The sequence below is a fragment of the Lacerta agilis genome, chromosome 6 (assembly GCF_009819535.1).
Source record: "Lacerta agilis isolate rLacAgi1 chromosome 6, rLacAgi1.pri, whole genome shotgun sequence".
Lineage (NCBI taxonomy): Eukaryota > Metazoa > Chordata > Lepidosauria > Squamata > Lacertidae > Lacerta > Lacerta agilis.
The window spans coordinates 48,982,690-49,009,396 of NC_046317.1; the positions used below are offsets into that span (position 1 = coordinate 48,982,690).

At 45.9% G+C, this 26,707-nt stretch overlaps 1 protein-coding gene across 1 annotated transcript; it reads left to right on the forward strand.

Moving 5' to 3' along the window:
- The first annotated feature begins 107 nt into the window (after nt 1-107).
- On the forward strand, nt 108-26,595 carry MICAL1 (microtubule associated monooxygenase, calponin and LIM domain containing 1). Its single transcript, XM_033152518.1, has 23 exons — nt 108-423; nt 2,009-2,216; nt 3,713-3,829; nt 4,374-4,475; nt 6,000-6,155; nt 7,021-7,121; nt 7,330-7,587; nt 9,036-9,151; nt 9,820-9,946; nt 10,312-10,396; nt 13,405-13,552; nt 15,253-15,440; nt 15,710-15,819; nt 16,080-16,130; nt 18,334-18,508; nt 18,786-18,871; nt 19,061-19,703; nt 20,703-20,782; nt 22,131-22,232; nt 23,739-23,832; nt 23,970-24,066; nt 25,119-25,192; nt 26,049-26,595. Exons 1-23 carry the CDS (start codon nt 160-162, stop codon nt 26,210-26,212), a joined length of 3,546 nt encoding a protein of 1,181 aa, XP_033008409.1. The 5' UTR covers nt 108-159; the 3' UTR covers nt 26,213-26,595.
- The last annotated feature ends 112 nt before the right edge of the window (nt 26,596-26,707 follow it).

The window sequence follows — 26,707 nt, forward strand, 5'->3', positions numbered from 1 at the left end:
CAAGGGGGAACAGCTGGAAGCAAGGAGTTATATCTTGCTGTTGGTTGTTGCCTTGCAATGCCAAATTCCTGATCTCTCCAAGGAGCAGGAGCTGTTGATGCTCACCTGTTGCTTTCTTTCTTTTCCAGGCTTCTTCTTTGCCTCTGAGCTCCCAGGAGGATGAGCCAGCAGAATGGGGAGCAGTCCAATCTGTCTCATTTGCTCTTTGACACGTTTCTCCATGCCAAGCAGTGCAAAGAGGTGCTGGGAAGTTTTGAGGCGCTTTGCAGACACCTGGGACTGGAGCATACTGGCCAGCTCCAGTTCTATCACAAACTCAAGTCTTGCCTCAACTACTGGAGTGCCAAGGCTTTGTGGACCAAGCTAGACAAGAAGGCCGGGCACAAAGACTATGATCAGGGGACAGCATGCGCCAACACCAAGGTAAGGTGGCAGAACTGTGGTTGCTATGCTGCAGAGAATAGCCTGCTTCAGGGTTGGGGGAACCTTTTCGGCCTGGTGGGCCACATCTTTATCTCCACCACCCTGAGCGGCCAACTTTTGACAGGTCATTTGTGCTGTCCACCAGCCAATGTTTTCCCACTGGGGGAGAAGCTACACAAAGGAGGACTGAACTCTCTATGCATCAGCTGATGTGCCAGGAGTTCAGTCCTGCTTTTTGCAGCCGTGTCTCTACCTGCCTCACACCTGATGTCACAAATGACATCAGATGTGGGGCAGGTGCAAGTGGTTTTTAGAAAAACGGCCATGTGGGCCAAATAGGAACACCTGGCGGACCAGGTTTGGCCCATGGGCTGAAGGATCTGCAGCCCTTGTCTACTAGATGGTCATCACGTGAGATGCTGAACATTCAAGGCCTCTCCCCTGGTGGCCAATACCAAGGACCACCTTCCCATGTTTTCCAGATGCTGAAGCAGGCCTGTTTCTTCAATGTGTGCTAAACATGTTTTTTGTTTTCTGTAGTTGCTGTACCTCTACCTCCAATTCCTGATTTGTTGCTATATGTAATGTAAACGTTAGTTCTGCCTACCCCTACGTGCATTGCTACAGTGTTTTATCATTGCTTCCTAGTTTTTCCTTTACAGAAGTAGATGGTCTATTGTATTCCTGTTATCCTAAAAGATAACTTGCACTGATAATGGTGGGGTTTACATTGATTTCCAAACGTGTAGGCAATGGTGCTCCTGGAGAACCCTTCCAAAGTTCACTTTAGACATTAAAATGCATCGTCACCAACAAACCGATCATCACACAGCGCATAAGCAAACGGAGATGACTCTTCTTAAAACCTCAAAACAACAAAACGTAAATTAAAATTAAAAGGAAAAATTGAGAAAGACCAGTGTCGTGAAAACCTTTCAAAAGATGTAAACACTTGCGATTGCCAAGATAAGCCTTAAACGTATGTTCTGAGAGCAGGGCTCAGAAGTATGTAGCAGGAGATGTAGATCTCGGAATGCCCTGCAAAAATAATGTTTGGATCTGCAGTGACTTGTTCGGGGGTGTACAGGCAAGATGGGCAGCATCGGGCCTTAGGTGGTTTGGAGTGTCAACATCTGTTGCAAAAATCTTGGTTTAAGAACTTCCTGTATGGCTGGATCTGTTGCAACAAAGCATGATTCAAATTCTGACTGTCCACTCATGTGATTGAATGGCTGCTTTGCTGAAGGAGACTGAGACAAGTCACTCTTTGTGGGTTCTCCATACTTAAGTTCCATGCTAAAACAGGTTTTTAAAAAAATCCCTGAAGAGGGGGTTTATAGTAGTGACCACGGCAATGGCAAAAAGCAGTTAATCACAGAGAGGGTCCTGGGTCTTGCTTTGTTTCTGAAAATTAGCATTGTGCCCATCTGCTCTTTTGACATAATGCCAAGCTCACACTCTTATTGATTGTATGTTGCCTGCCCGCCCCAGAGGCTTGTGGCCACGGCAGCTTCTAAGTGTAAGCACTGTCTCCTTTATGGCACCATTTTATAAACTTACCAGCCAGTGATAATTCTTTTTCCAGTGCCTGATTATCGGGGCAGGCCCTTGTGGCCTCCGCTCGGCGATTGAACTGGCCTTCCTTGGTGCCCACGTGGCGGTGGTGGAGAAGAGAGACTCCTTTTCCCGGAACAATGTGCTGCACCTTTGGCCTTTCAGCATCCAAGACCTGCGGGCTCTGGGAGCTAAGAAATTCTATGGCCACTTCTGCACAGGATCCTTGGATCACATCAGTAAGTAATGCAGAATGGACCAGGGCAGGGAAAGTATCTGCAACATCCATGGAACAGTGGTAAGAAGCCAGCATTACCACCTAAAGGGAGCTAGTAGTGGTGGGACTGGGTAGGATGGAATAATAATAACTAATAAATAAATAAATAAATAAATAAATAAAGGAAGGCTGGCTGGCTGGCTGGCTGGCTGGCTGGCTGGCTGGCTGGCTGGCTTGGTCTAGAAAGCGTTTACTGAACAAGTCATTTAAAAGTGCATTGAAAGGTCCAGCATCCCTATGTAAACTGAACATTTACTGCAAAATGTAGCATTTCTGCTTTTGAAAGGGCGTTCTCAGGAATTGGTTCTTACTAGATAGCTCAGTCAATGGAACATGAGGCTTTAATCTCAGGGTTGTGAGTTCGAGCCCCACATTGAGCAAAAAGATTCCTGCATTGCAGGGGTTTGGATTAGTTGACCCTCATGGTCCCTTCCAGCTCTATGATTCTATGGTGTTGTCAGGGGACCACCACCAGGAGGCAGCAGTGAGCCTGATGGAGAGGGGAGTGGGCTCTTAGATGCTGAGGCCCCTGAGTAACACCAGGAGAGCCCGGAAACGTCGCAAGGCAGCGACGGACGGGAACAGACCTCTGTGGTGGTGGTGGGGCTGTCAGACTCTAAGGAGCCCACATACCAACTGAGCAGCTCCGGGACAGAAGGGGAGGTGGCAGCTCCGTCGCCCCCACAATGTAGGGGGCTCAAGCGGAAGGAAGAGAGGAGGAGACTGGGGGTTCCCAGATTATTATGTTGGAGGCGTTCTAGGAAAACGCCACTTCCGGAATCTGAAAGTAACTGAAATGGTCATGAGAACTTCAGCTCTGCAATGTAAATATACAGATACTGAGTCAAGAATCGTTACTCGTGGGGAGCACCAACAGCACCCTGACAGGTGTGTCTCATAAGGAGGGATGTGTTTCACTGAGGGAACTGCAATGGGTACCTAAATTAAACTGTACATCAAGAAAGTAACTGTACATCAAGGTGGTACCAATTCAGAAAGGAGAGCATTGGGTCAATGTTTCAAATAAATTAATAAATTGTGTAAGTAAATGAATCGGTCAAATTGCCAGTGTGGCAGAGGAATTAGCTGACTTTAACGATCATTCCTGTCTTTTGGGCTTTGCTTTCACTTTAGCACTATTGGCTTATTGGAGTTTAGCTTGTTGCACACTCCTCCCAGCCTGCTTCTAGAGAACGCTCCATGGTGCCATATACAATAGCTCTTTGGGAATTAGTATCCCTCTTGTTGAAGCTGGGGAAGGCCATGATTTTCCAACCCCATGACAGGGAAATCATGCAACAGGCTTCTTTCTGAAATTGAAAGAAGAGGTGGCTGGAAGGTGGAGCTGGGGTTTAAGGCAGTGCTTGCCTGAGAGCAACTTTGAAATGGGCACAGATAGGCTTGTTTGTTTGTTTAATTGGGCCAACTCTGGTAATCCTCTCCTTCTCTGTCTTGCAGGCATCCGCCAGCTGCAGCTGATCCTGCTGAAAGTTGCCTTACTCTTGGGGGTTCAGGTTCACATCAATGTGCAGTTTAAGGGGCTCATTCCACCTGCAGCAAATTCAGATGGAAGAGGTAAGAATGACAAAAGTCCCATGCCTTTGGAGTCCTTAAGGGCAATGCACCAATCCATACCCCTTCCACACCACTTGTTTCTGCAGGTGAGAAGGTAGCTCAGGACGTCACAGTGAAAAACTGTTTCATGGATGAGTTTATTTTCTGTTCTGCCTCCACTTTCAAATGTTCATTTCCCCCTTACTTTGCCATAGAAGCAAAACCAGAAAGAAACCAAGCCATCAGACACACCCTGCCAAAAAAATGCTCATGGTCTCTCACATCACTCACAATGCATGGCTCTGAGGCACGTCTTGGTCATGGGTGTCCTGTTTTGATAAACGGCTACGGGTCCCTCCACAAAGTCAATCCCATCTCCAAAATGTGAACAAATGCAGTTCTTGAGTTTCAGACCAGGACATTATGGCGCCCTTAACACATTCCAAGACAGGATTGGGTTGCTTCTCCTGCTTTCTTTATGAACATGCAAGTCTGGGGAAGGGTCTGGTGGATTTGGCAGACTTTGCAGCAGGGATCCTGATTATTCCATCCTCTGTTATTGCAGCCAGTGGCTGGAGAGCCATCCTACATCCTCCTTCGTCTCCCCTGAACCAGTGTGAATTTGATGTCCTCATCTCTGCCGGCGGTGGCAGGTTTGTGCCAGAAGGTAAGCACAAAGGCCTCTGGTTAAGATTGTGGGAGAATTTTACTTTGGTGTTTTTGATGCACCAGGTGTCTTATCAACAGCTCCTTAGGCCTCTAATCGCATCTGTCCTCAACACTGGAGGAAACTTGTGCCTCTGGCCTTGTGTTGAGCAGGTTCCCCACTTCCCCTGTACTGAGCACCTCCAGCAGATAGAATAAAGGGCAAAGCTACAAGTTTTCTAGGAACAAACAGGGCAACTCAATGCAGATACAGTCCAGTTTGTAGATATGGTGCCTAGCCAAGTGAAAGGCCAAAGCATTATTGCAGATTTTGGGGGGTGGTAGACACTTACCCAAACCTCAGCTTTTATGACACTCAGAATTCAGGGGAGCCCTGCTTCCTATATTTTTGGTTGGTGGGGAAATGTTTGTACAGTATTAATATTTGCCCTGGAATCTGCAAGCTGAGTGAAGTAGAGTAAACTGAAATTGCCTCTTTGTGTGTGTGTGTTTAAATGGATATACTGTTTTTCATTTTGTCACTGGGGAGTTGGCCTAGAGACCATGAGTTCGACACTTAAGGTTTTGGATTCAGGTAGGTAGCCATGTTGGTCTGACACAGTTGAAATAAATAAATAAATAATGTCCAGTAGCACCTTAGAGACCAACTAAGTTTGTTCTGGGTATAAGCTTTTGTGTGCATGCACACTTCTTCAGATACCTTCTTCAGATACACTTCTTCTTCAAACTTAGTTGGTTTCTAAGGTGCTACTGGACATTTTCTTTAAAAAAAACAAGGTTTTGCTTTCATCTGCTCTGCTTCTCCTGATCTCCCCCAATACCAAATCAAGGGATCCTCAACAGGGCTTTAGGTGTGTCGGCAAGAGCAGCTGCCCAGCCTACCACAACGCCAGCCATTGATAATAGCTTGGGTCATAAAAAAATCTGAAAGGCATCTTGCCTTGGGGCAGTAGAGGAGATGAAAAGCAAAGGGAGAGGGAACATTCTTTGTAGATGCTTTGGCATCTTTTACTGGGACTTGCCCAGACCATTTTCAGAGCTGACCTGCCACTCCACTCCAGCATTTCCCTGCCCCTCTCCTTTCATTTCCCACACCTTTATAGGAGTGCTGCAGTATTTTTCAAGCCCTGCCAACAATTCCCCAAACAGAGAGACCCAATTCGGCTTTTGTGAAATGCTGCCAGCATTTCAGATCGTAATAAATGAGTACAGTTGCCATCCTGCCATGGTGCTGAGCTTTCTCGCAACGTTCAATCAGAATTCCTCATGATGTCTCCTTGAGAGCTGGTAAATACCATGCAGCTCTTCAGAGATCTTGATATTCAATGGAGTTGGGGCTTGGCATTGGCTACTCCACTACTGAAAATACAGTGGCTAGTCTGGAGACTTTTGGGGTGTTACCATATTTCAGATGAGAGGGAACAGGCCCCTTGTTTTGCTCTTCTATCCTTTCCCTAGTTCTTTCACGAACTGCCAACCCTTTCCTTTCCTTCAGGACTTGTGCTCTTTGTGTGTTTATCTCCAGGCTTTAAGCGGAAGGAGACCCGTGGGAAATTGGCCATTGGCATCACCACCAACTTCGTTAATCACCACAGCAGGGCTGAGGTGGAGGTGGCCGAGATCAGCGGAGTGGCTCGCATCTACAACCAGAAATTCTTCCAAAACCTCTACAACAAAACAGGTCTGGGCCGGATGCTTCTTACCTACAGTTAATGACACTTTCCCCTTGTGCCTTCAATAAAATCTATGTCATTCCGTAGTTTGCAGCGAGAGAAAATGGGGAAGCCCACACAGCAAATGGAAAAGGGTCAACCTGTCTCAAATACCTTTTTGACCAGTCCTGGATCCTTGCCATTTTGGATACATTCCAATAGAAGCTGAATAAATTATGTAAATCTGCTTGTTTGGGTAGTTTAACAAATCAGGCTTTCTTGGCATGGGATATTTGGCAGATAGGATATTTGTTTCCTCAAGTGCCAACTATATAAAGCTCTGTAAGCACAAAGGAAGAGCTCTGTTGGATCAAACCAAAGACCTGCTTTTTCAAAAATCCTGCTTTTTTACAGTGGCCAATCAGATGCCTTTGGGAAGCCTGCAAACTGATCATGAGGGCAATGGTGGCCTCCCTGACCGTGGTTCCCCAGCAATTAGTATTCAGAGACACGCTGCCTCTGGTCTTGAAAGCAACATGCAGCTATCATGACTAGTAGCTATTGATAGCCTTCCATGAATTTAAAGCCATGTAAACCATCTTACGTGTATCCAATGTAGTACAAAGTACCATGTTACATCAGCAGGCGGCTTTCCTCTTGTGCAATGGAAATTCCCTCCTCTTCTCCCTGCTGTGCGTGTCCTGTGTCTTCCCCAAATCTACACCAGAGTGTTGGGGAACCCCTGGAACATATTTAAGGGTGCGGGGGAGGAGAGGGCAGAAGAACATTCCTTTGCCCAAGCAGAAGTTCTTGCACTGATGGAACCTCCGCGAAGTGCTAGGCTGAAAACAACTCCCAGCCTTTAACCTTCTGCTTGTGTTTGAACAATTCTAGGCATTGACTTGGAAAACATTGTCTACTATAAAGACGACACTCACTACTTCGTCATGACAGCCAAGAAGCAGAGCCTGCTGAAAAAAGGAGTTATCTTAAATGTACGTATAGAGACAGAAGCTCCTGCAAGTACCATGTGGGAGGGGATGGCAACCCCAAACCATCTTTTCAATTCACATGCTTTGGAGGTGAAAGATCCTGCCAAGCTGAGAGCTGATCGACACACCCATAATCTTGAACTCTGCAACATTCCAACAAGATTTGTTTACTATTGCTATAGAAGATTTCTTGGTCCCCATTCATTTCTAGGACAAGTCAGACATAGAGAGCCTGCTGTCTCCAGAGAATGTGAACCAAGAAGCTCTTCTTGCTTATGCCAAGGAAGCTGCCAACTTCTCCACCAATTACCAGCTGCCTGATTTGCAGTTTGCACTGAACCACCGCAGCCACCCAGATGTTGACATGTTTGACTTCACCTGCATGAGCCGCTCAGACAACGCAGCTCTGGTGCGTGACTGCAATGGCACCAAGCTGCTCATTGGATTGGTGGGGGACTGCCTGGTGGAGGTAAGTGTCCCCATAATGAGACCACAACAAGCATATGGACAGAGTCCTTTTCACAATGGGAGTGTGGGTGTAGTGGTGGTGCATCTTAATCATCCTTGATTGCAGTTCTCATTCACTTATCTTTCCATATGAGCTGACCTACTTGTTCAGAAAAATCACATGACACACTGCCTTGAGATTGTACTGGTTCAGTGGGGAGCGGGTGGCGCTGTGGTCTAAACCACTGAGCCTCTTGAGCTTGCTGATCAGAATCCATGCAATGGGATGAGATCCTGTTGCTCTGTCCCAACTCCTGCCAACCTAGCAATTCAAAAGCACACCAGTGCAAGTAGATAAATAGGTACCACTGCAGTGGGAAGGTAAACGGTGTGTCTGTGCACTCTGGTTTCTGTCATGGTGTTCTGTTGTGCCAGAATCAGTTTAGTCATGCCGGCCACATGAGTCGGAAAGCTGTCTGTGGACAAATGCCGGCTCACTTGTCCCGAAAGCGAAATGAGCGCCGCAACCTCATAGTTGCCTTTGACTGGACTTAACCGTCCAGGGGTCCTTCACCTGTGTTTTTTTTTTTTTTACTGGTTCAAAACTGGAGAGGGTTTCGTTAAAAGCTTCCTCATTTTAAAAAATTGCTGTCAGTTGGGAAATGTAGGTTTAAACAATTTGTGTGAAGTTTGTTGTTACTGTGTTTCATGGGAGCTTTACTTTGGGATTTTCTGACACTGGCTAAGCTTTCATTCCCCTTGATTTCTATGAGTGTTTATAAACTTGCATTACAGTAAATAATGCTGTACCAATTAGAAAAAACACTTTCCTCTTTCATGCATTGTGATGGGAACTGTTGCAGAAAATGTGTTGAAAGCTGAAATGTTCTTTAAAGGATGGGAGTTAAGCAACCTGCTATCTTGTTTTAAATCTGCATGTTTCTCAGACAGACGGTCTTTCACCTGGACTTAGCAGGGAGCCATGTTACTTGACTATCTGGGCTTGAAGGCAAATCTGCTCCTGGATTTTGTGAGGCCTGATGTTAACCTTTGGCTGGGGACCATATGCATTGGGTTTTTTGTTTGTTTGTTTTTTAAACAATCCTGCCCTTCTGTTTGTCTAGTTTGGAGGGTTCATCCAACATCTGGGAAACCTGCTGTCTCTGATCTAGCACTATATCCTTTGCACTAATTCACTTTACTATGCAGTGCCCTTTATCTGGCAAAACAGAGCTAGCCAGCTGACACTTGGTGTGAGTGGGGAGTGGGCTCCCATTTAGTGCAAGCATTTGCCAAAACAACATGCAGCACAACCATGACTGCCAGAATCATCCTGGAATTCCAATTTCCTGCTGCGTTTTTGATGCAGCTGAGCTGCTGGCCAATGTCTGCTATATCTCATTGACTCATTTTGCTAAGAGACCCCCAAAGCATCCTTTTTTGTTCTTTCTCTCTCTTTTTGTTTCCCAGCCATTCTGGCCTTTGGGCACTGGTGTGGGCAGAGGGTTCCTGGCAGCTTTCGATGCTGCCTGGATGGTGAAAAGATGGGCCTCGGGGATGCCCCCTTTGGATGTGCTGGCTGAGAGGTGAGCACTCTGAGAAGGGGCATTCTCTGCCCACAGTGATGGTGGGGTGACTGGTGGTGGTGGTGGTATCTTGAGGTCTACAGCTGTTCCAGGTTATGCATTCAATGTAGGGAGGAGAGATATTGATACAGTGAGCCAGGACTGCCTATTTTGTCTAGAAGTGGTGCTCCAGAGTCTTGGGCAGTTTTCTCCCACTGAACCATACATAGACAGTCTTTTTGGAAGGGTCTTCTGCTTCATGCTCTCTTGTCAAGTCTTCTAAGCACTAGCCTGGTAGCCATAAGACACCAGGAACTGCACACAGGCAGGTGAGTGAGCTGGTGGAGCCCCTTTCTGTTCTGCTGCCCAGCCCCAGGGAGTTCGCAGCATCATCTAGGAGTTTACAGGGCCATGTGTAACAGACCTGGAGCATGAAATGGGAGACAGGTGTAACTGTCTGATGTAGTGGGAATCTGAGAGCGCAGGAGAACTTGTTGATGCTGCTCACACCACAGACCCAGGCAAGGGGTGAGGAGGGACTGCTGTGAAGATGAGAAGGGTGAGAGCATGTCGATCTTCCTCTTTTGCCTGAAGGCTCCTTAATGCTGAAGGCTGTGAGTGCCATGTACACAGTGTATCTTGGTGCTGAGGGACTAAGAGGGGGACATTCCTGCTTAATCTCCACACAGGGAGAGCATATATCAGCAGCTGTCGCAGACCTCGCCTGACAACACCAACAAGAACATCAGCCAGTACAGCATTGATCCTACCACGCGGTACCCAAACATCAACCTCCAAGCCATCAAGGCCTCTCAGGTATCGCTATACATATAGGGTGGTGGAGAGCACAATATCTCCTCCTCTCCCTTGGCAGTTTTCTGATTACTCTCTTTGCCTCATGCACTCTTCCACTCTTCCGAAAGTAACAGAAATGTGTAAGAACGCTGGCATTTGCTGCAATAGGGCTTGGAGAAGAGACTGCCCTGCAAGACATCCTTTTGTGCTGTTCTGGCACTGAAGGCTGTGTAATGGGGTGTGGTGTGTTTTCCAGGCTGGGATGCTAAGGGCCACACAGGAATTATTTGGGCAGCTGCAGACTTTGGTGAATTAGCTGGGCCCTGTTCTGGATCCAAGCTGTGGTCAGTGATAGGAAATAAATAACTGGGTGCGCCTGCTTCCAGGTTCGTAATCTGTATGTGACAGGAGAAATTGAAATGGATATGAAGAAAGGAAGAAGTCGTGGCAGCCCTGAGATAGTCAGCAAAGGCAAGTGTGGGTTATGTTCTCCCCTGGCTACTGGTTGCATGGATCCACAAGTACCAGACACCTCCACACTTGTTCATACTTGCTGTTCTCTCCCTTTAGATGAATTGGATTTCTCTGCAGTAATGCGCAGGTCCTCTTCTGTTTTGCTACCCATATGACCTCTCTGCTTGCTGTTCCTTCACTAGGGCTCTGCTTTACCCCCAAACAGCATATGTCTGGGTCAATATTGCTGTCTCTCAGACTGGCATGCGGAAGAGTGATCCCAAGCATTCACTCTAACAGACTGTTCCTGGTTCTCCATAGACAAGACAATGTTGCTTTTGCTAAAAACAAAACAAATCAAGATTCTGTGACAATGAAAGCTGAATAGGGTGGCTTCTACGCATTAAGAAAATGAAGAAATGTGCATATATTTAGCTGTTTTGCAAGTTCCACTTTTGCTAGTTATGGGCAAGGCACCAATCTACCTCCTGCCCCCCTGAAGTCCAGTTCTAGTAATCTAGACCCCTGCAATGTAGGAATCACATTGCATCAGGAATCCCTGACCGATGGTCATCCAACCTCTGTTTTAAAACCTCCACCACCTTCCAAGGTAGTCTGTTCCACTGTTGAACAGCTCTTACCATCCAGACATTGCTGACACATTTTCAAACCTTCCTTTGTCTCCATAACGGCTAGAAATGTCCTGTTTTCAAATAATGAGGCTTGAGATTCTGGAGATAACTCAGTTCTGCATGTGCAGAATCCACACCGCTCTGCACATAGATTAAACATAAAATTGGAAGAGACTTGGTTGAGTCTGGAACAGGAGACCCACTGCCTGCAGCATCCCAGACAGATGTTTGTCTGGCTTTGCTCAATGGTCTGTAATTTGCAAAATAGTCTCTGAAGGCAGGTTTTCTTAGGAGAGAGGAATCAGTGTTAAGGCTGACTACTTTCAAGTGTTCTGGCATAGTGCATAGAGTCCACAAGTGAATGTCAGCAGATTGTTACTAGTATATATGAGACCTCTTCCCCCCCCCTGGGTTTTTGTTCTCTGATCTCAGTCCTTTTTCTTTTTCTTTTTCTCCCTCCACCCATTCTCTACAGTTCCACTTCTGGAAGTGCTTCAATTTTGTTACCCCAGAAGAAATCTGGTTCAGGATATTCCTTTGGGGGAAAAAATTCCCAAGAATACACCTGCATTTTGGGCAATATTCCCATGATCCACAAGCGCACAGTATATACCTTAGTAATAGAGTAGCAGAATCCAGTTGTCTTAATATGGTTGAGGAAACTTTGGTCTATTGTAGTCAGCCAGCCAGTTGACTCTGGACTGTAACTTGGTTAGCTCTGTGCAACATGGCTGGCTTGTCTTGGGGCTGGTTTGCCTGTTGGTGGGCAAGAAGCCCGGAACTGAGGCCTTGCCATATTTTTGCTGCACTGCAGGCAGGCCAAGGTCCCTTGGAGAAAGACGGTCCAAATCTTTCCACAGTGAAATTCCCTTTTATTCTGGTATAAACTTGGACGTAAAAGCTTCTGCCTCCCAACAAACTAACAATGCAGAAACATTTCTGCCTACTGCATAGGCACCATCTGTTCATCTCCCAGGAGAAAAGCACACATTTGTCACAATATCTCACTCCCAAACTATCTCTTCTGTGGGAAGAAATCCCCTGGTTCCCAGTTCTTAAACAACGGAGAGGGTTTTTATCTATTACCTTTTGCTCCACTTGTAGCATTTTCCTTTTCAGCTTTCTATTAAATAAACTAAAAATGCCATGGATCACTCTGCATTTCTTGAACGGTTTTTGCCTTCTCTTACGTGTGTGTGCATTTCTCTGTCCCTCTGGCTCTCCCTTCCCTCTTTAAATTACAGCTCTCTTGTTTCTTCTCTGTGTTTTCTCATATTTCCTCCCACACTGTCATTGTTTTCCACGGCCCAGTCTGTTCCCCTTGGCCTTGCTCTGCTTATGGAATAGCCCTTGTGATGGTTAGCAAATAATTGTGTGTTTTGGGAGGTGGGGAGATAATGTGACTTGCCTGTTCACTGTCACCCTGGTTAGAAATGGAATGCTAGCTACTAGGAAGACTTCTCTGATTCACTTTCCACTCAGCTTTTAGGCTGTGTGTTGATGGATTCCAAGCTAAGGATGTTGTTGCAAGTGTATTGCATGCTGATGTGTAAATCAGCGGTGCAGATGATGGTAATGTGATTGTTGTGGGTTCCTGTGTGGCATCAGAGTAGGGTCAGTGGTGCCAGGCTAGCCCTGTGCTGTACTGCTTTTGGTGGAAGCAGTACAAGGTATACTTTGGTGGTGGTTCTTCCTATCACAACAGAGCTGTGGTTTAGGCAAAGCAGTCACATTTCATCAGCATGAAAGCTGGCTGAAGCTCCCTATTTAGCTGGACTTGGAGTACAGCAGTCTTCCCTAATTCTAAAGTAGCACATACACAGTCAGGGGTTTCCCCTTTTCTGAGCTCTGCCAGACTAGGTACTGTGCATTACAGAAATCCCATAATTCAGGTGTCAAGAACTGTTGGTCCACAGGCTAATCTTGGTCTGCCAGGGGGTCCAGTTGGACTCGTGAGGCCATTTCCCCTCCGAAACCAAGCCCACTTGTCTATCATCTGATGTCACTGGGTGATGTCAGTGGTAGGAGGTGGTTTTCAATCCAGCTGGGTGTTGCTTCACAAGTGTAGTCCAAGCAGGGAATGGGCTGGTGGAGCTGCTCATCAGCTGGTAAGTGGAGGGTTCAGTCCTGCTGGGTGCTGCTTTGCCAACCCCTTTCCTGTGGGTCAGCTTGGCTAGATGGGTTGGACTGCCCACCCATCAAGTCATCTGATGCCATCATGACATCAGAAGATTAGAGTTGGCCCCTGAAGATTGGGCCAAAAGGTTCCCAATCTCTGCTTGTCACTAGGTACATCTTGGGAGTTGGACCAAGTGGCTCTCTTTCATGTACCCTTAGCTTGGTTTGCTCTTTCTCTCCCCTCCTCTCCACCATCCTTCATCCACCCTTCTCCAGATTCCAACAGAGCCTATGAGGAGCTGCTTAGCTGGTGTCAAACTAATACGGCAAATTATCGTGGCATCAAGGTAGAAGACTTCACAGCTTCCTGGAAAAGTGGTCTGGCCCTGTGTGCCCTCATACATCACTTCCGGCCAGATCTTCTGTGAGTGAGCCTTGCGGGATGGAGGGAATGCTTGTGGGCACATTAGAGGCAAATTTATAAAGGCATAACGATTAGCCATTGCTGTACTGCTCAGGAAACGATACTTCAGAGTGATTATACTGTTCATTTGTATAATTTTTTTTTTTTAATTTGTTGTGCAGGTCAACTTATTCTGTGGCTAAGTGCTTTTTTTCTAACACACACACACACACACACACACACACACACACACACACACACACACACAGCAAACTGTATGTATCCCAAAGGCCTAAATTAAGGGCTAGTCCATATATGCCTGTACATCACTTTACTTTTTAATTCTTTATAACAAAGCTGAGCAGCTGAGAGTGTGAACGGACTGCACTGCAATGTATTATGTACAAAGTGATGCGCAGAGATTTGCAAGACGTTTGATCTGTGGTGGAATAGAAGCTGTGTGAGAGAGCCACAGACCTAGTCAGCCTAGAGATCTCCGTTACTGACCTGGTGATTTGCTCCCATTTTGGGAAGCTCAGCATCTACCCCCACCCCGCCTCTAGAAATCCCCACATGGTGCTGCTGCCTTTGTAAGTGGATCTCTCCTACTCTATACAGTTCTACTTCAGAAAAGCAGAGCTGAACGCTCCCATCCTAGCCTTCTTTTGTGTTGGGAGGTTCAGAACCAAGGGGAGCCCACTGAGCCTCAGATGTCAGGGTCAAGCTAGGCCAGGCATGGGAAGACCTTGTGGCCTGCAGGTGGCTTTTGCCCTGCTGATCTAGAGAGGTACCAATTCTCAAGCCTCTTCCCCACAGGAACCATCCTTTTCTCCCTCCCTCTTACCAGTCACGGAGAAAGAGAGGGTGGCCATAAAGGCAGATGTGACTTTAAAAGATGCCTCTGCTCATGTTTATGTTGCCACAGAGCAGGGATGGGGATTTCTCCCACATGACATCTCCTCTTCACCCACACCTTTATTTTGCATCTCCTTGAGTCCCTATGCCTGGCTGGGATGTGTCTTGAGATCCTATGAGGCCTCACTTACCTGGAGGACAGAGAGGGAGGTGCAGGTGTGAAGAAACCAGCTACTGTACAAAGATAGAATTTACACTAATTGCTCTACCCACTTTTGCTGCTGCCTGCCACTGCCATGGGAGTGTGGTATTCAGTCTGAAAAAGGTGCGCCGCCCCACCCCACCCACAAAGCAGTCTCTGCATGTTTCTCAATTCCTAGAGGGTGTTTCAGGAGTTAATGGCCACAAAGCCACAGACTCCCCAAACTGGGAGCCTGCTGCTTCACAGTCTTGCCTGCCACATGTTGATAGGATGGCAGTGACATTTCATTTGCCTGTTTTTTGGTGATCAAGAGAAGCAGGGGGTCTTCCTGTCCTTGCATAGTGAAATGAGATGGGAGCAAGGTTGTTAAAACAGGGGTGGGAGGATTCCTGACTGACGTCCCATTACTGGAAGCAGTGCTGTGTGTGGTTTTCTTGTTTTGTTGAAAGTGAAACATAATTTGTGTGACTGCCTCCTGGTACCCAGTAACACACATGGCAGCCGCTTCACACAAGCAGCTTGTCACGAGCTGGGAGTTGTGCTGCTATCGTTTTTAAAGAAACTGTCACACACTTCACCTTCTGCTTCAGGTATCTGGTTTAAGTTTCTCTCAGTCTGGGCTAAGTCCTGTCAGTCATCTTGACTTTGTATCTTCCCTCTCTAGAGACGTCAACGCACTGAACCAGAACGACCCCATTGGGAACAACCAGCTGGCCTTAGACGTGGCAGAGCAAGAGCTAGGGATCCCTCCAGTCCTCTCCAGCACTGAAATGGCTTCAATGTCCGAACCTCAGAGGCTTGGCTTGATCACCTACCTGAGCCAGTTTTATGACGCCTTCAAGAACTCTCCAGGTAGAGAGTTCCAAGGAACCCCGTCCTGGGGATTCTCTTACAAGGGGAGCCTCACAAGGGGAGTGGGGAACCTTGTTTCCAGGCCTCTCTGCCTGGTCCTTGGGGACTCTTCCCAGGCCATTGAAAGGTTCAATCTGCAGCAACTCCAGGTAGTTCGGGGAACCCTGGGAAGCTGCTGCCACAGTCATTGTAGACAGTAGAGTACTGAGCTAGATGGACGAGTATCTGGCAGCTTCCCAAGTTCCTAAACACTGCATTCTCTCTTCCAGAACCAGAAGAGGAAAGTTCGAAGCTTCTGTCGACACGTGGTACCAAGGGAGCTATCCTCTTCCTCAGCAAGCTTCAGAAAAGTCTCTCGCTCTCACGTAAACGTGCCCTGGTGAGTCTCTCTCCGCAGCCATTGCTAACCCAACACCACACATTCCCAGCAGTGTTTGTTTGTGCCTTATGTGCTGGCTAGTAGCCCTTTGGCAGCTGGTATGATCTCTTCCCAGATCACTCTAGCCCTCCCCATTTTCAGATGTCCCTAGTAAGAAGCATAGGACGGGGGGGCAGTGGGGGTTATGTTTATTGCTGGAGCCAAGTGTGTTTGGCCTTCTGTCTTTTCTGCTGCTCTAAAGTCATAATTTTTGATTGCAGGAGAGCTCTGCAGTGGATGACCAAACCAAAAAGACCAAGCAAGAGGCTGGGGTTAGTTCTGTTGTCATTGCACTTAGGGGTTCATCTGTGTGCTAGACAAGTTTTGGAGGATGTCATATGTGACGATTCCACATGGAAGGCACTGGCTTGAAAAAATGAACATGAAATCTGCATGTGGATCATAGTACAGTCATACCTCATGTTGCGAATGCTGCGGGTTGCGTTCGTCACGGGATACGAACGCGCCGAACCCAGAAGTACTGGAATGGGTTAATTCCGGGTTCAGCGCTTCACGCATGCGGAGGAAAACTGAATCACACAGTGCAGATTTGGCGCTTCAGGTTGCAGACCTTTCAGGTTGCGAATGGGCCTCCGGAACGGATCCCGTTCGCAACCAGAGGTACCACTGTATACCAAACTCCTGTGGTATTTCACTGTCTGCTGGGAAGCTGTAGCCATCTGCAGTTCCCCACTGCAGGGGAGGGGGGGACTCTTGAGTGCAGCATCTTCATACTTTATGGTTACATTTTGGGTTTCCTGTGAATTTCTACATGGAAATGCCTTTATTGCAGGAATCTGGTTATATGTGAAGTTAACATTAGATATGTCTGGGTCTAGAGTAGTGATGGGAATGGATATTCATTGCTTCTTAAAATTCATTGCTTCTGAAAAATTCTATTTTTTTAATCCAGTGTGTATTTCAGAGAGTTTCGTTTAAGGAAACTCCATAACCCTCCTTATTTGAGTCATTGCTATTGACTCTGTAGATTTTCTGACCTTTTAACACATGATGGGAAATCCAGTGCATGGTTTATTGACTGCAACTGCCAGTCAATAATTTGTATTTTAATCTGTTATTTTAAATTGATCGTTTTTATGTTTTTTGTTGTGATTTTAATTGATGTTAGCCGCCCTGAGCCCGGTTCTCTGGCTGGGAAGGGCGGGGTATAAATAAAATTATTATTATTATTATTATTATTATTATTATTATTATTATTATTATTATTATTATTATATAACTATAAGACTGCAGTTCAAAGACTGATCCCAAGGGTCAAATTCCACCTGCGAAAATTGGAACTCAAATGTCATTTGGGAAATCCCACCCTGCCTCAGTTCCTTTTTTCACCCCTCCCAGATTTAAAAAGAACTTTATTTAGAATTCATTAATAACAGTAACAGCAGCAACAAAGAAAAACTGTTGGTGCCAATTACACACACACACACTAACATAGATAGAAAAGAAAAGGAGACCCACTTTAACAGTACTTAATCACTTAGTCATTTATACAATTATACATTGCCTCATTTTCATATTCAACATTTGTCATATTTTCCTCTCCTCAACTCTTTTTGGTAGGATACACTGGAGGCAAATAACAGTTGCGATGAGGTTGGATGCTGCCTATGAAGGCTGATGACTTGCACACACTCAGGGTGGCAGCTAAATGTTCCTCCTTATATCAGGATGCAGGCTGCTAGCTCTCATGCATAAGCCAAACTGAAACATCTGTTAGGCCTGGAAGAAGCCAGATGTCACTGGGCAACAAACGAAGATTTTTTTATTGCATTCATTTGCTGCAGTTACATACTGGCAGAGAGCCTGGCAGCTCTCTTCTCTTGAGGCTCAAACCCGCCCTTCCTCTTATCTGACGGAAAGGAACGACTTGCTGGACCTTGCAGCCATTGTCTTGTTGAGGCTGTTTTCTTGGAGGAAGACATTGGAATGTACAGTGGTACCTCTGGATGCGAACGGGATCCATTCTGGAACCCCGTTCGCATCATGAGGCGTCACATCTGCGCATGTGTGCTTCTGTGCATTATGTCATTTTGCGCGCATGCACGAACCGCCGAACCCGGAAGTAACCCGTTCCGGTACTTCCGGGTTTGGCGTGTTCGTAACCCGCGCCGAATGCAACCCGCAGCAGCTGTAACACAAGGTATGACTGTAACTTGTAATGCTGCCTGACATGTTTATCTCACTCGGGATGGAGTGAGGTCATCGCTAGATGTCGGAGGCAGAGATGCCAGAGTGCTGTTACCATTACGAGGGGTGGGGGACCAGTAGCTCTCCCAGATGTTGTTGGATTACAACTCCCATCATCCCAGCCGGAGCTCAGGAATCATGAGAGTTGTAGTCCAGCAACTTGTGGATATTTGTTAATGTGTCTCATTGGGTTGAACCATGTATTTTGAGACCAAAGCACAAGATGACTTGGAACGTGTGGTCCTAAGGGTGCTGGTCTTTTGGCAGAGCCTTGTCACCTCCTCTGTGAGGAGCAGCGATGCCTGCTATTTCTGCGGAGATCGTGTATACATCCTGGAGCGAGTCAGTGCAGAGGGATGCTTCTTCCACCGCGGCTGTTTCAAGTGTCACCGCTGCAAGACGACACTGCGCCTGGGGGACTACGCCTTCAATGAAGACGACGGTGAGTGGAGTTGAGAATACGCAGTTGGTTAGCCTGAACGGCACAGCCATCAGCGCAGACAGGGACATTGTTTGATTTCTCAGAAATCCAAACTGCCTGCCTTTCTTTGCATTGTGTCTCTGCTTCCTGCAAGTGCATATCATGATTCCTTTGCGCCATTTGCTTTTATTCTCCTTGAGGTACCTGAATCTGCCCTGGCAGTGATGTTTATTGGCAAGTCAGGTGAATGCAAGCAACATACCCTACCTGATTATGGCTATCTTGATTTTACTCCTAGGTAATTTCTATTGCATGCTGCACTGTCCTACCTCCAAGGACATGACTACACCCAGCAGCACAACCTCTGTCAGAGCAGCACATAAGGTGAGTGGGATGGATGCCTTTTCAGAATTGGATGCATTTGGTGCTGACTAGCAAGACCACTCCCTAGATGATAATTAACCTAGTAACTCTGTCCAGTAGCGTATTCCATGTTACTTCCTGTCACGCTCATGGGCAACAGCCTTGCAACTTGCTTGGTAAACTGGTTGTGTTTTTTTTTTGTCTCCCTAGGATTCCTCCAAACTCCTCATTCCTTCAGACAAAGGCATTCTGGACTTGGCTGCTGAGGACAGTAAGATGGAAAAAGGTCCATATCAACCAAGCCTGGATGAGAATCTGTTGTCTTTCAAAGATCAGCTGCCAACTGGTCAACCTACAGAACTTCATAAATCAGTTGCTGAAGGCCACAGCTTACTCCCAACCAGAGTAAATGGAGGCTCTCGTACTATGAACTCATCCTGGCATCCACATCGCCAACCATTAGTGGAGGAGGACAAGAAGTTGGGGGACTCTGTTTCTGAGGCCTGTTTAGCTTCAGAGGTTGTAGACGAAGGCAGAGATGGAAGCAAGGCCAGTCCCCCCAAAAAGAGACTTGAACCAGAAAATTGGACTGGCAGCCAGTCCCAAGAAGAGACACGTGACAGCCTGGTGACAGGAATTCAAGGAACTGATAGAGATCCTTTTCTTTCTGGAAAGGTGCCAACTGCTGAGAGCCCCGAACTAGAAAAGAGGGAGTGTGAAAATATCCCAAAGAAAAAGATTTGCTTGTCAGCCCTGGAAAAGCTTGAGTTATCCAGACTGAGTCCAATATCAGCCTCATTTCACTTTCCAGATATGAAAATAGAAGAACCCAGCTTCAGCACCATCTCAGAAGGTTGTTTTATTTATATGTCATAGGCCTTATCCCAAAAGTTTGGGGCAGACCATAAACATGGGAGGAAACTTCAGCAAAACTAAACAACATCAGAGCCATTGAAATGGCTCCCCCCCCCTTTGATTTTAAACCTAAGCGTCAAAGGCCATGCTCAGCTGTCACCATGTGCTGTTTCCTGTACAGCTGCATGTGGCTTCAGAGCTTCCTGAGTAGCATATCCATTTGTGTGTGCTGTGCGATGTTTATCCTGCTCACATGGGATTAAAACACATTATTCTTTGTGACGTTGAACATTTAGCTTGTTGCATTTGGGATGTTCAGCTCCTCTTAGCAGATCAGAGTCGCCTCCATCGTGGCCCAGAGAGCCGTTTACTCTGGTCCACTTCCATGGTAGTGTCTTCTAATAAACCCTCATCCTTTAAGATTACAGTAGGTGGTGGCATTCTCCACATTGCCTGCTTAATCCAACTCACATAGCTTACCAGACCCGTTTCTGTTCTTCGACATGAGTTAACCCTCCCATATTGTGCTTTCCTGTTATCTTTCTTAACCTTTGTCCTCTTCCTGGAGACCATAAATCCTCTGAACAGGAAGCACATGCCCTGCTCAATTAATGCTTCATAAATGTTTAAGGGCTATAGTACCAGCATCCACTGGCCTCTATGGAGCAGTTTTGTTTTGGGTCTCAGACCACTGCAGTACTAACTGGTGATGAGGAATTTCATTGTTAGCAGCGTTGGGCCCAGATTTTGAATGGTGCAGAAGTAATTCCACCTTCACCGCCCATAGAAAAGAAGTGAACATAGCATCAATGTGCCTGCTTCCCCACTTCATTATATAAAACCAGTTCTTCTCTTGGATATCTCTAGCTATAAAAGATACATTCACTCCACCCCCAGCCCCCAAATCACCCTTTAATGTATGGTGTCATTCCACAAGTCACTGGAATGACATATTTTTCTCTTAAAATAGTTTTCTCTTGTCCTTTTTTTTTTACAGATTCTCTGGAGATTGACAGTGACAGTGAAGAGGAAGAAGAGGAGGAAGAAACAACGAGCCAAGATTTTGCAGCATATATTGTGAGTGGAGAAGCCCAAACTTCAATTCCACCACAGCAGACAAGCACAACTCAAAACCACTTTCAGGACCGTTTTCATTTTCAGTAACCCAGGAGGGCTGTGTTATCACGACATCCACCATAGCAAAACTGGGATAGCTCAGTTGGTAGAGCATAAGACTTTTAATCTCAGAGTCATGGGTTCAAGCCCTGTGTCGGGCAAAAGATTATTGCATTGTAAGGGGTTGGACTAGATCACCCTTGTGGTCCTTCCCAACGATTCAATTCTCTGCTTTTAACAGCAGGAGAGCATTTTCTTTCGGTTTTTAACATAATCTCTTCAGCAAATCATGGGATTCTTCTCACTACCACATCTCTCAGAAACCTTCTGTTAACTCTACTTCTTTTTCTCTCCTCCCCCCAAAATTCACCTTTTTCTTGTTTTCTGACTCAACAGGCTCACCTTCTCCCTTCTTTCTCTCTCTCTAGCCCACTGTTTTTTGTGTTTATATATATATATTTTAAAAATCTGCATCCCATCATTTACTCTTCTCCCCCTATACTGTCACAAGTTTCTCTGCATCTGTTACCCCCCTTTCTCTTTCCTTACCCTACAGGTTTCTCAGTACACCCCCATCTTTGTTCTCCTTTTCTTCCCCAAACCCCTCCCATTGCCCCATCTCCTCCATCTCACTGGCAACAGGCCACAAGTCTTTCACACTCCCAGCACTTCACATCAATGAAGGGAGTCTCAGAGGTAGTTGGCCAAGTGGTGTGGCTGGTTGAAAGCTCCTTTAGGCACCTTGTTATCCATGGAGCTCTTCCCTATCCCCAATTTGGATGGGTGGTGCTAGGCCCTAAATTTATGACACACACCTGGAAAAGGACCACAGATGAATATTTGGAATTCCCCCCCTCAGGGGACTGCAATTGTCTTGCAGGTCTGTAAGAACAGCAGCAGACATCATTGAAAGGATGACTAACAAGAACCTCACAAAGCCCTGGAGACAACCCTCTCCATTGTGCTTTCTGGGCATGGTCCTGTCTACACAACAAGTTTTGACTGGAGAGTGAGTCACTCTGTCAAGACTTCTTGCAGCTGCAGGGTAGCCCAGACTTGGACTCGGAGCATTAAGTTGCTCTCGATTTTGCGATAACAATTCACTCGTCTTTTCCCCAGTGATGTCATACCAGGCACCTTGGGCATATGTATTTATTTTTGTATCTCATTGTTAAGGGGCTGGGTCACTGTTGGTTATAGCTGGAAAGTATGCGGTAGTCTAGCCCCAAACTGTGGCTGCAGTTTAGATGGTGGACAGCGGCTTTTAAACACATCTCATTTTATTCTTGTTTGTGTGTTGTGGCTGCAGCATTTCCTGAGCTTAACTGAAGAACCTCAGTATCCAACGTGGAAGAAGACACTGATGCGACGAGCCAAAGAGGCGCAAATGAAAAGGTTTTGCAAAGCGCAGGTAATACTTGCATGCTCCGCTGGTGGACGGGCACTGATACTTTTACATGGATCGTTCCAGTGAGGAACGGGGCTGCAGAAATTAAGGGTGGAAGCTTAAGATACCTTGCAGTCTGCTATTTCACATCTCAGGCCCCGAGGCCATTAGGTGTCTCCGGAGATTCTCCGTTGTTATAAACAGCTGCACACTTTATGTGGTGAATGTTTGATTGCATATATCCAAGCTATACCACCATTTCCCAGAGAGAATTCATTGTGTAGTCACCCAGCTGTTCCAGGAAGGGTTTCCAGTACACGAATGCTTAAAGATTCACTTGGGGTGGGGAATCACCCTTGTGGTGTTGCTGCATAAAATGGGGAGCTGCCCTACACCAGGACTAATGATGTGTGACATTGTTGACCTGTATAAAAAGTATTATTTAATGGATTTCTGATCTGCCCTTTAGGATATATATATATATACCCTTCCAAGCTGGATTGTAACAAATGAACGAATGACTAAAAAACTGTTTTCACTTCTAATGTGAAATAGTCCATTTCCACTGACTTGATAGTACCAGTTCCTGACTTTAGTATCACCCATGCCCCACCTATTTTCTCCACTTTGGAGCCCTCTTCCTGTTAATTTAGATGTAAACTCTCACTTAGCTTCCTCCACTTTTCCTCTTGTTGCTCCCACTGTTAATGCCCCACCCCATATAAGTAGGTTAGGCTTCCCGAAACTGGAATGTGATGCACTTCAAAACATTGGGAGGATAACTCCCATGAGCCCCAGCCCCAGAAGATTGGACCAGGTTCTTGCTTAATTAATTTGTATACTGTTTTACTGGTTCTTATGTTGTATTTTTTCACACCACTTAGAGATGTTAAAATTGGGTCGCAGTTTAGAAATGCTTTTAAATAATAAAACATCTCAAGCAGACCTGCTTGGGGAAGGCTGTATATAACTACTGTGTACAGTATATATACAGTTGAAGCTCACGGGTGCAGGATGTTTGGGTTACGTGGAAATGTTGCGCTGCTTCCTATGCCGAAACACCTTCTCTGTGAAGCCCTAGGTTGACTATTTGCTCATTCAACTAATGGTGTAAAGTATTTCAAAATTTAATTTATAGAACTGCATGAGCGTGATGAGGGCTGATGATAGTTATAAATCCTTTGTGAGTTATTTCACAGCAGTTGATAGGTTCTAAACTGTTGCAAATATAGAGAGAACAAATGGTACGCACATATAAAGTTAATGGCAGAAATATTCAAGAGACTGTAACATGACTAAATAACATTTATAGTCTTAAGTAGCCTGTACATCCACAGTTTCAGGTGCAGGAGGGATTGGATCATGCTCTTAGATTTTTAATGATGTAACACATTTTTTGCTTCGCAGACAATCATAAGCACTGCCAGGTTTTGCCAATAAAATGTTCTACTCCCCTATAAGGGTTCCTCTTTCTTACACTTTGAAATGCTTTCTTCGTTTGACCAACTCTTTATTGCTTGGGCATTACAGTCAATCCAGAGGCGGCTGGAAGAGATTGAGGTGACTTTCCGAGAGCTTGAAGAACAGGGAATAGAGCTGGAGCGATCTCTGCGGGAAGAGGGAGGTAAGAGTCTGGGCTTCCACCAAGAGAGATGGGGGTGAGGCTGCAGCCTATAGATAATACATGCCCCCCAAAAATGATAATCTGCTCTAATGGCAGCTGTACTCCCAGGATAACTTCTTCCCTCCTTTATCCTCCAGGAACAGAAGCTGAACTAAAACAATGGATGAACCAGCTGCTTTCCCTGGTCCAAAAGAAGAACAGCCTGATGTGCGAGGAGTCTGACCTCATGATTGCGTAAGAGACCCTGCCTCTCATAGTTGTTGAGACCTGGTACTCAGGTCAGTTCTGATCACAGGGGAGTTGGCACAACGCTGCTCTTTCCTGTGCTGTCAGAGAAGGAGATGGATGTGGTCCTCACAACAGCAGGAAACATTTGAGTAACTGAATTTAGGTGTGCAGTATTGGGATCGCCTCCTCCCATGTAGTGCTCAGTTTTTCACGCTACTCCAGTGGCATTCTTCTGGTTCCTGCACTACCTTGAATGCCATTAACAACCCAACCAGGTTCAGAGTGCTGGAAGATGGCGTGTCAGACAGACAGCATGAATATAACTACTGTGCCAGTCAGGGATGGAGAAGGGAGGTTAAGGGGCTTAGAGTTGCTCTTGGACTTAGTAGCAGATCTTAGTCCCCTAAGCCATTTCAAAAAGTTGTTTTTGTCCCCTTTCCTTACTTCGTTTTAAACAGCTAGCTTGTTTGCAACAAAACAAAAACCATACCCTCTAAAGCTAACACATACAGCTGGCAGAATGTGACATACACCAGCCTTTCATTGGACTACAGCTCCCATCATCCCTGTCCACTGGCCACACAAGCTGGGGCTGATGGGAGCTTGAGTCCAGCAACATCTGGGAGGCTGATGCAGACCAGCAGTGGGAATTCTGAGAATGAGCCCATGGCAGCCTGTGGATGCATAGTTGGCACTGGACCAGACCTTATGTTGAAAGTCTGCCGTGTGTATATAGAAGAACTACTCCCCTGGTAATGTTCTGTAGATAGAAAGGCCTCTGTAAACTGCAGAAGTATTGGCTATCTCAGGGAGAACAGGCTCTTCCCCTGGAAAGCTCCAGTTAGACAAGGCAGACATGCCTTATTCATTACTACTTTTAACTCTGTTCTTAATGAGGCTTAAAGTATATGGATATTTGAGCTGACAGTATACAGAGGACTGTTACTAACAAAGGCAGAATCAATTGGAAGACTTCTCAAGAGTGGATCTTGTATACTATCATGAGCTTCTCAATTATGGATGACCAACGTTCTCAGTTGTTATTTTTTACCCCATAGGGTGCAAGAGCTGAAACTAGAGGAACAGCAGTGCCAACTGGATCATGAGCTGCGCCAATACGATAATATGGACGGTAAGAGAGAGTATAAGGGGTCCAGGTTTATACTAGGAAATGTAGAGAAACCCAAGAAATGCTTGCCAAGCTATTTTTTTTGTAACTGCTGCCCAGTTAAGTGGGAGCATAATTTTATTCATTCACAGAATTGAAGGTCATTTAGGATGGATAAATGAAGCAGAAGCTTGCTACCCTGCTATTTACTATATTTGATTCTCTTGGGCTTTAAGCTAGTTGGCAAAGGAACCCAAGTCTCTTGCATCAAGCAGAATTGTTTTAAGCACTCAGTTATGCCTGCTGTATTCTAGTTAGAGCCTGTTAGTCAGTTATCCAAGTAAATGAACTCTGGCATTTTCTATGTACCTGCTTCTAATGGAAAACCTGCGTACCATTGCAGAAAGCAGTGCATGCGATTCCTGCCCACCCCCTGCTAATTTAGCATGGATTAATTATTCAAACTGTGAACCGGCTCCTTTGTTCTCATGATCTGTTGTTAGGGTTAGATATTTTCATTGTGTGTATAGAATGTTTCTAAATACACACTGGTGATGGAGAAGATGGGGTATGTGGATTAATTTGTCCTAAACAGAATGCAATTCTGGGAATGTAATAATGGAGACAAGCTGTCTGCCTGATTTCACTTAACTGCTGAGAAGACTTAAATATACAGATGCTAAACAGAGATTTCATTCACAGCAGGGGTGGGGAGCCTGTGACTCTCCAGATTGTTGGGACTACAATTCCTGGCCAATGGGCAGGGATAATTTGAGATGCAGTCATGTAATATCTGGATGACCCGCAGGCTCCCTGTTTTCTATGCCATAATAGTGACTGACTTGGAGCCGCATTTTTGTGTGTGTGTGTTTTTTTAAAGAGACTTCAAAAACCCTAGAAGACCAGCTGAAAGAGAAGGAGATCCTGTCCCAGCTGCTGGAGGTTGTGAACCAGCGCAGTGCTCTAATTGAGATGCAGGAGAACAAGCGTCTCAGCGAGCTTTACGAGCATGCACCAGCCTTTGGGGACCTTGGGAAGATTTGAGAGTTGGCTATATTGAAGCTTTTGTCTTTGTGCAGAAGCTACATTTTAACACAAGTTCCGTTTTAACACATATCTGCAGAGGACTGTAATCTTCAACAAAGATCTGCCCGAGGCATCCCAGCAATAATGAAGGCCAGCTGCCTGGGATTGAGTCCCTTGCCCCCCCCACACCGCCCTGCAGATTAGTGTTTGGTAGCTGCTATTAGGTGTAAGGAGCACAAGCCTGACCTTGATGCTGCTGCAGCTATGCGTATTTTTAAGTAGTAAGACTGTAAATGCAGCCGTTTTTTATTTTATTCTTTTTGCCAATAAGTGATTTCATTATAGTGTGTCTTAGGATTGTCCTCCAAATTCTTCTTTACACTGTAGTAGGGGGCGGTTGGTGTGCAAGTAGGCATTTCTGCCCAAGCTCGGGCAGGGCAATATTACTTGCACCTCCCACCCCCAAACTAGCTTGAGATATTTGGAGGGGCATAAGTGCTAAATAGTTTAATA

What these genes read in the sequence shown, in the direction of transcription:
- MICAL1 (XM_033152518.1), top strand. Translation starts at nt 160, where the DNA reads ATGAGCCAGCAGAATGGGGAGCAGTCCAATCTGTCTCATTTGCTCTTT. An exon ending in AGCAAATTCAGATGGAAGAG is followed by an intron (nt 3,830 to 4,373) that starts GTAAGAATGACA and finishes CTGTTATTGCAG; the next exon opens with CCAGTGGCTGGAGAGCCATC. An exon ending in CGCCTTCAAGAACTCTCCAG is followed by an intron (nt 15,441 to 15,709) that starts GTAGAGAGTTCC and finishes TCTCTCTTCCAG; the next exon opens with AACCAGAAGAGGAAAGTTCG.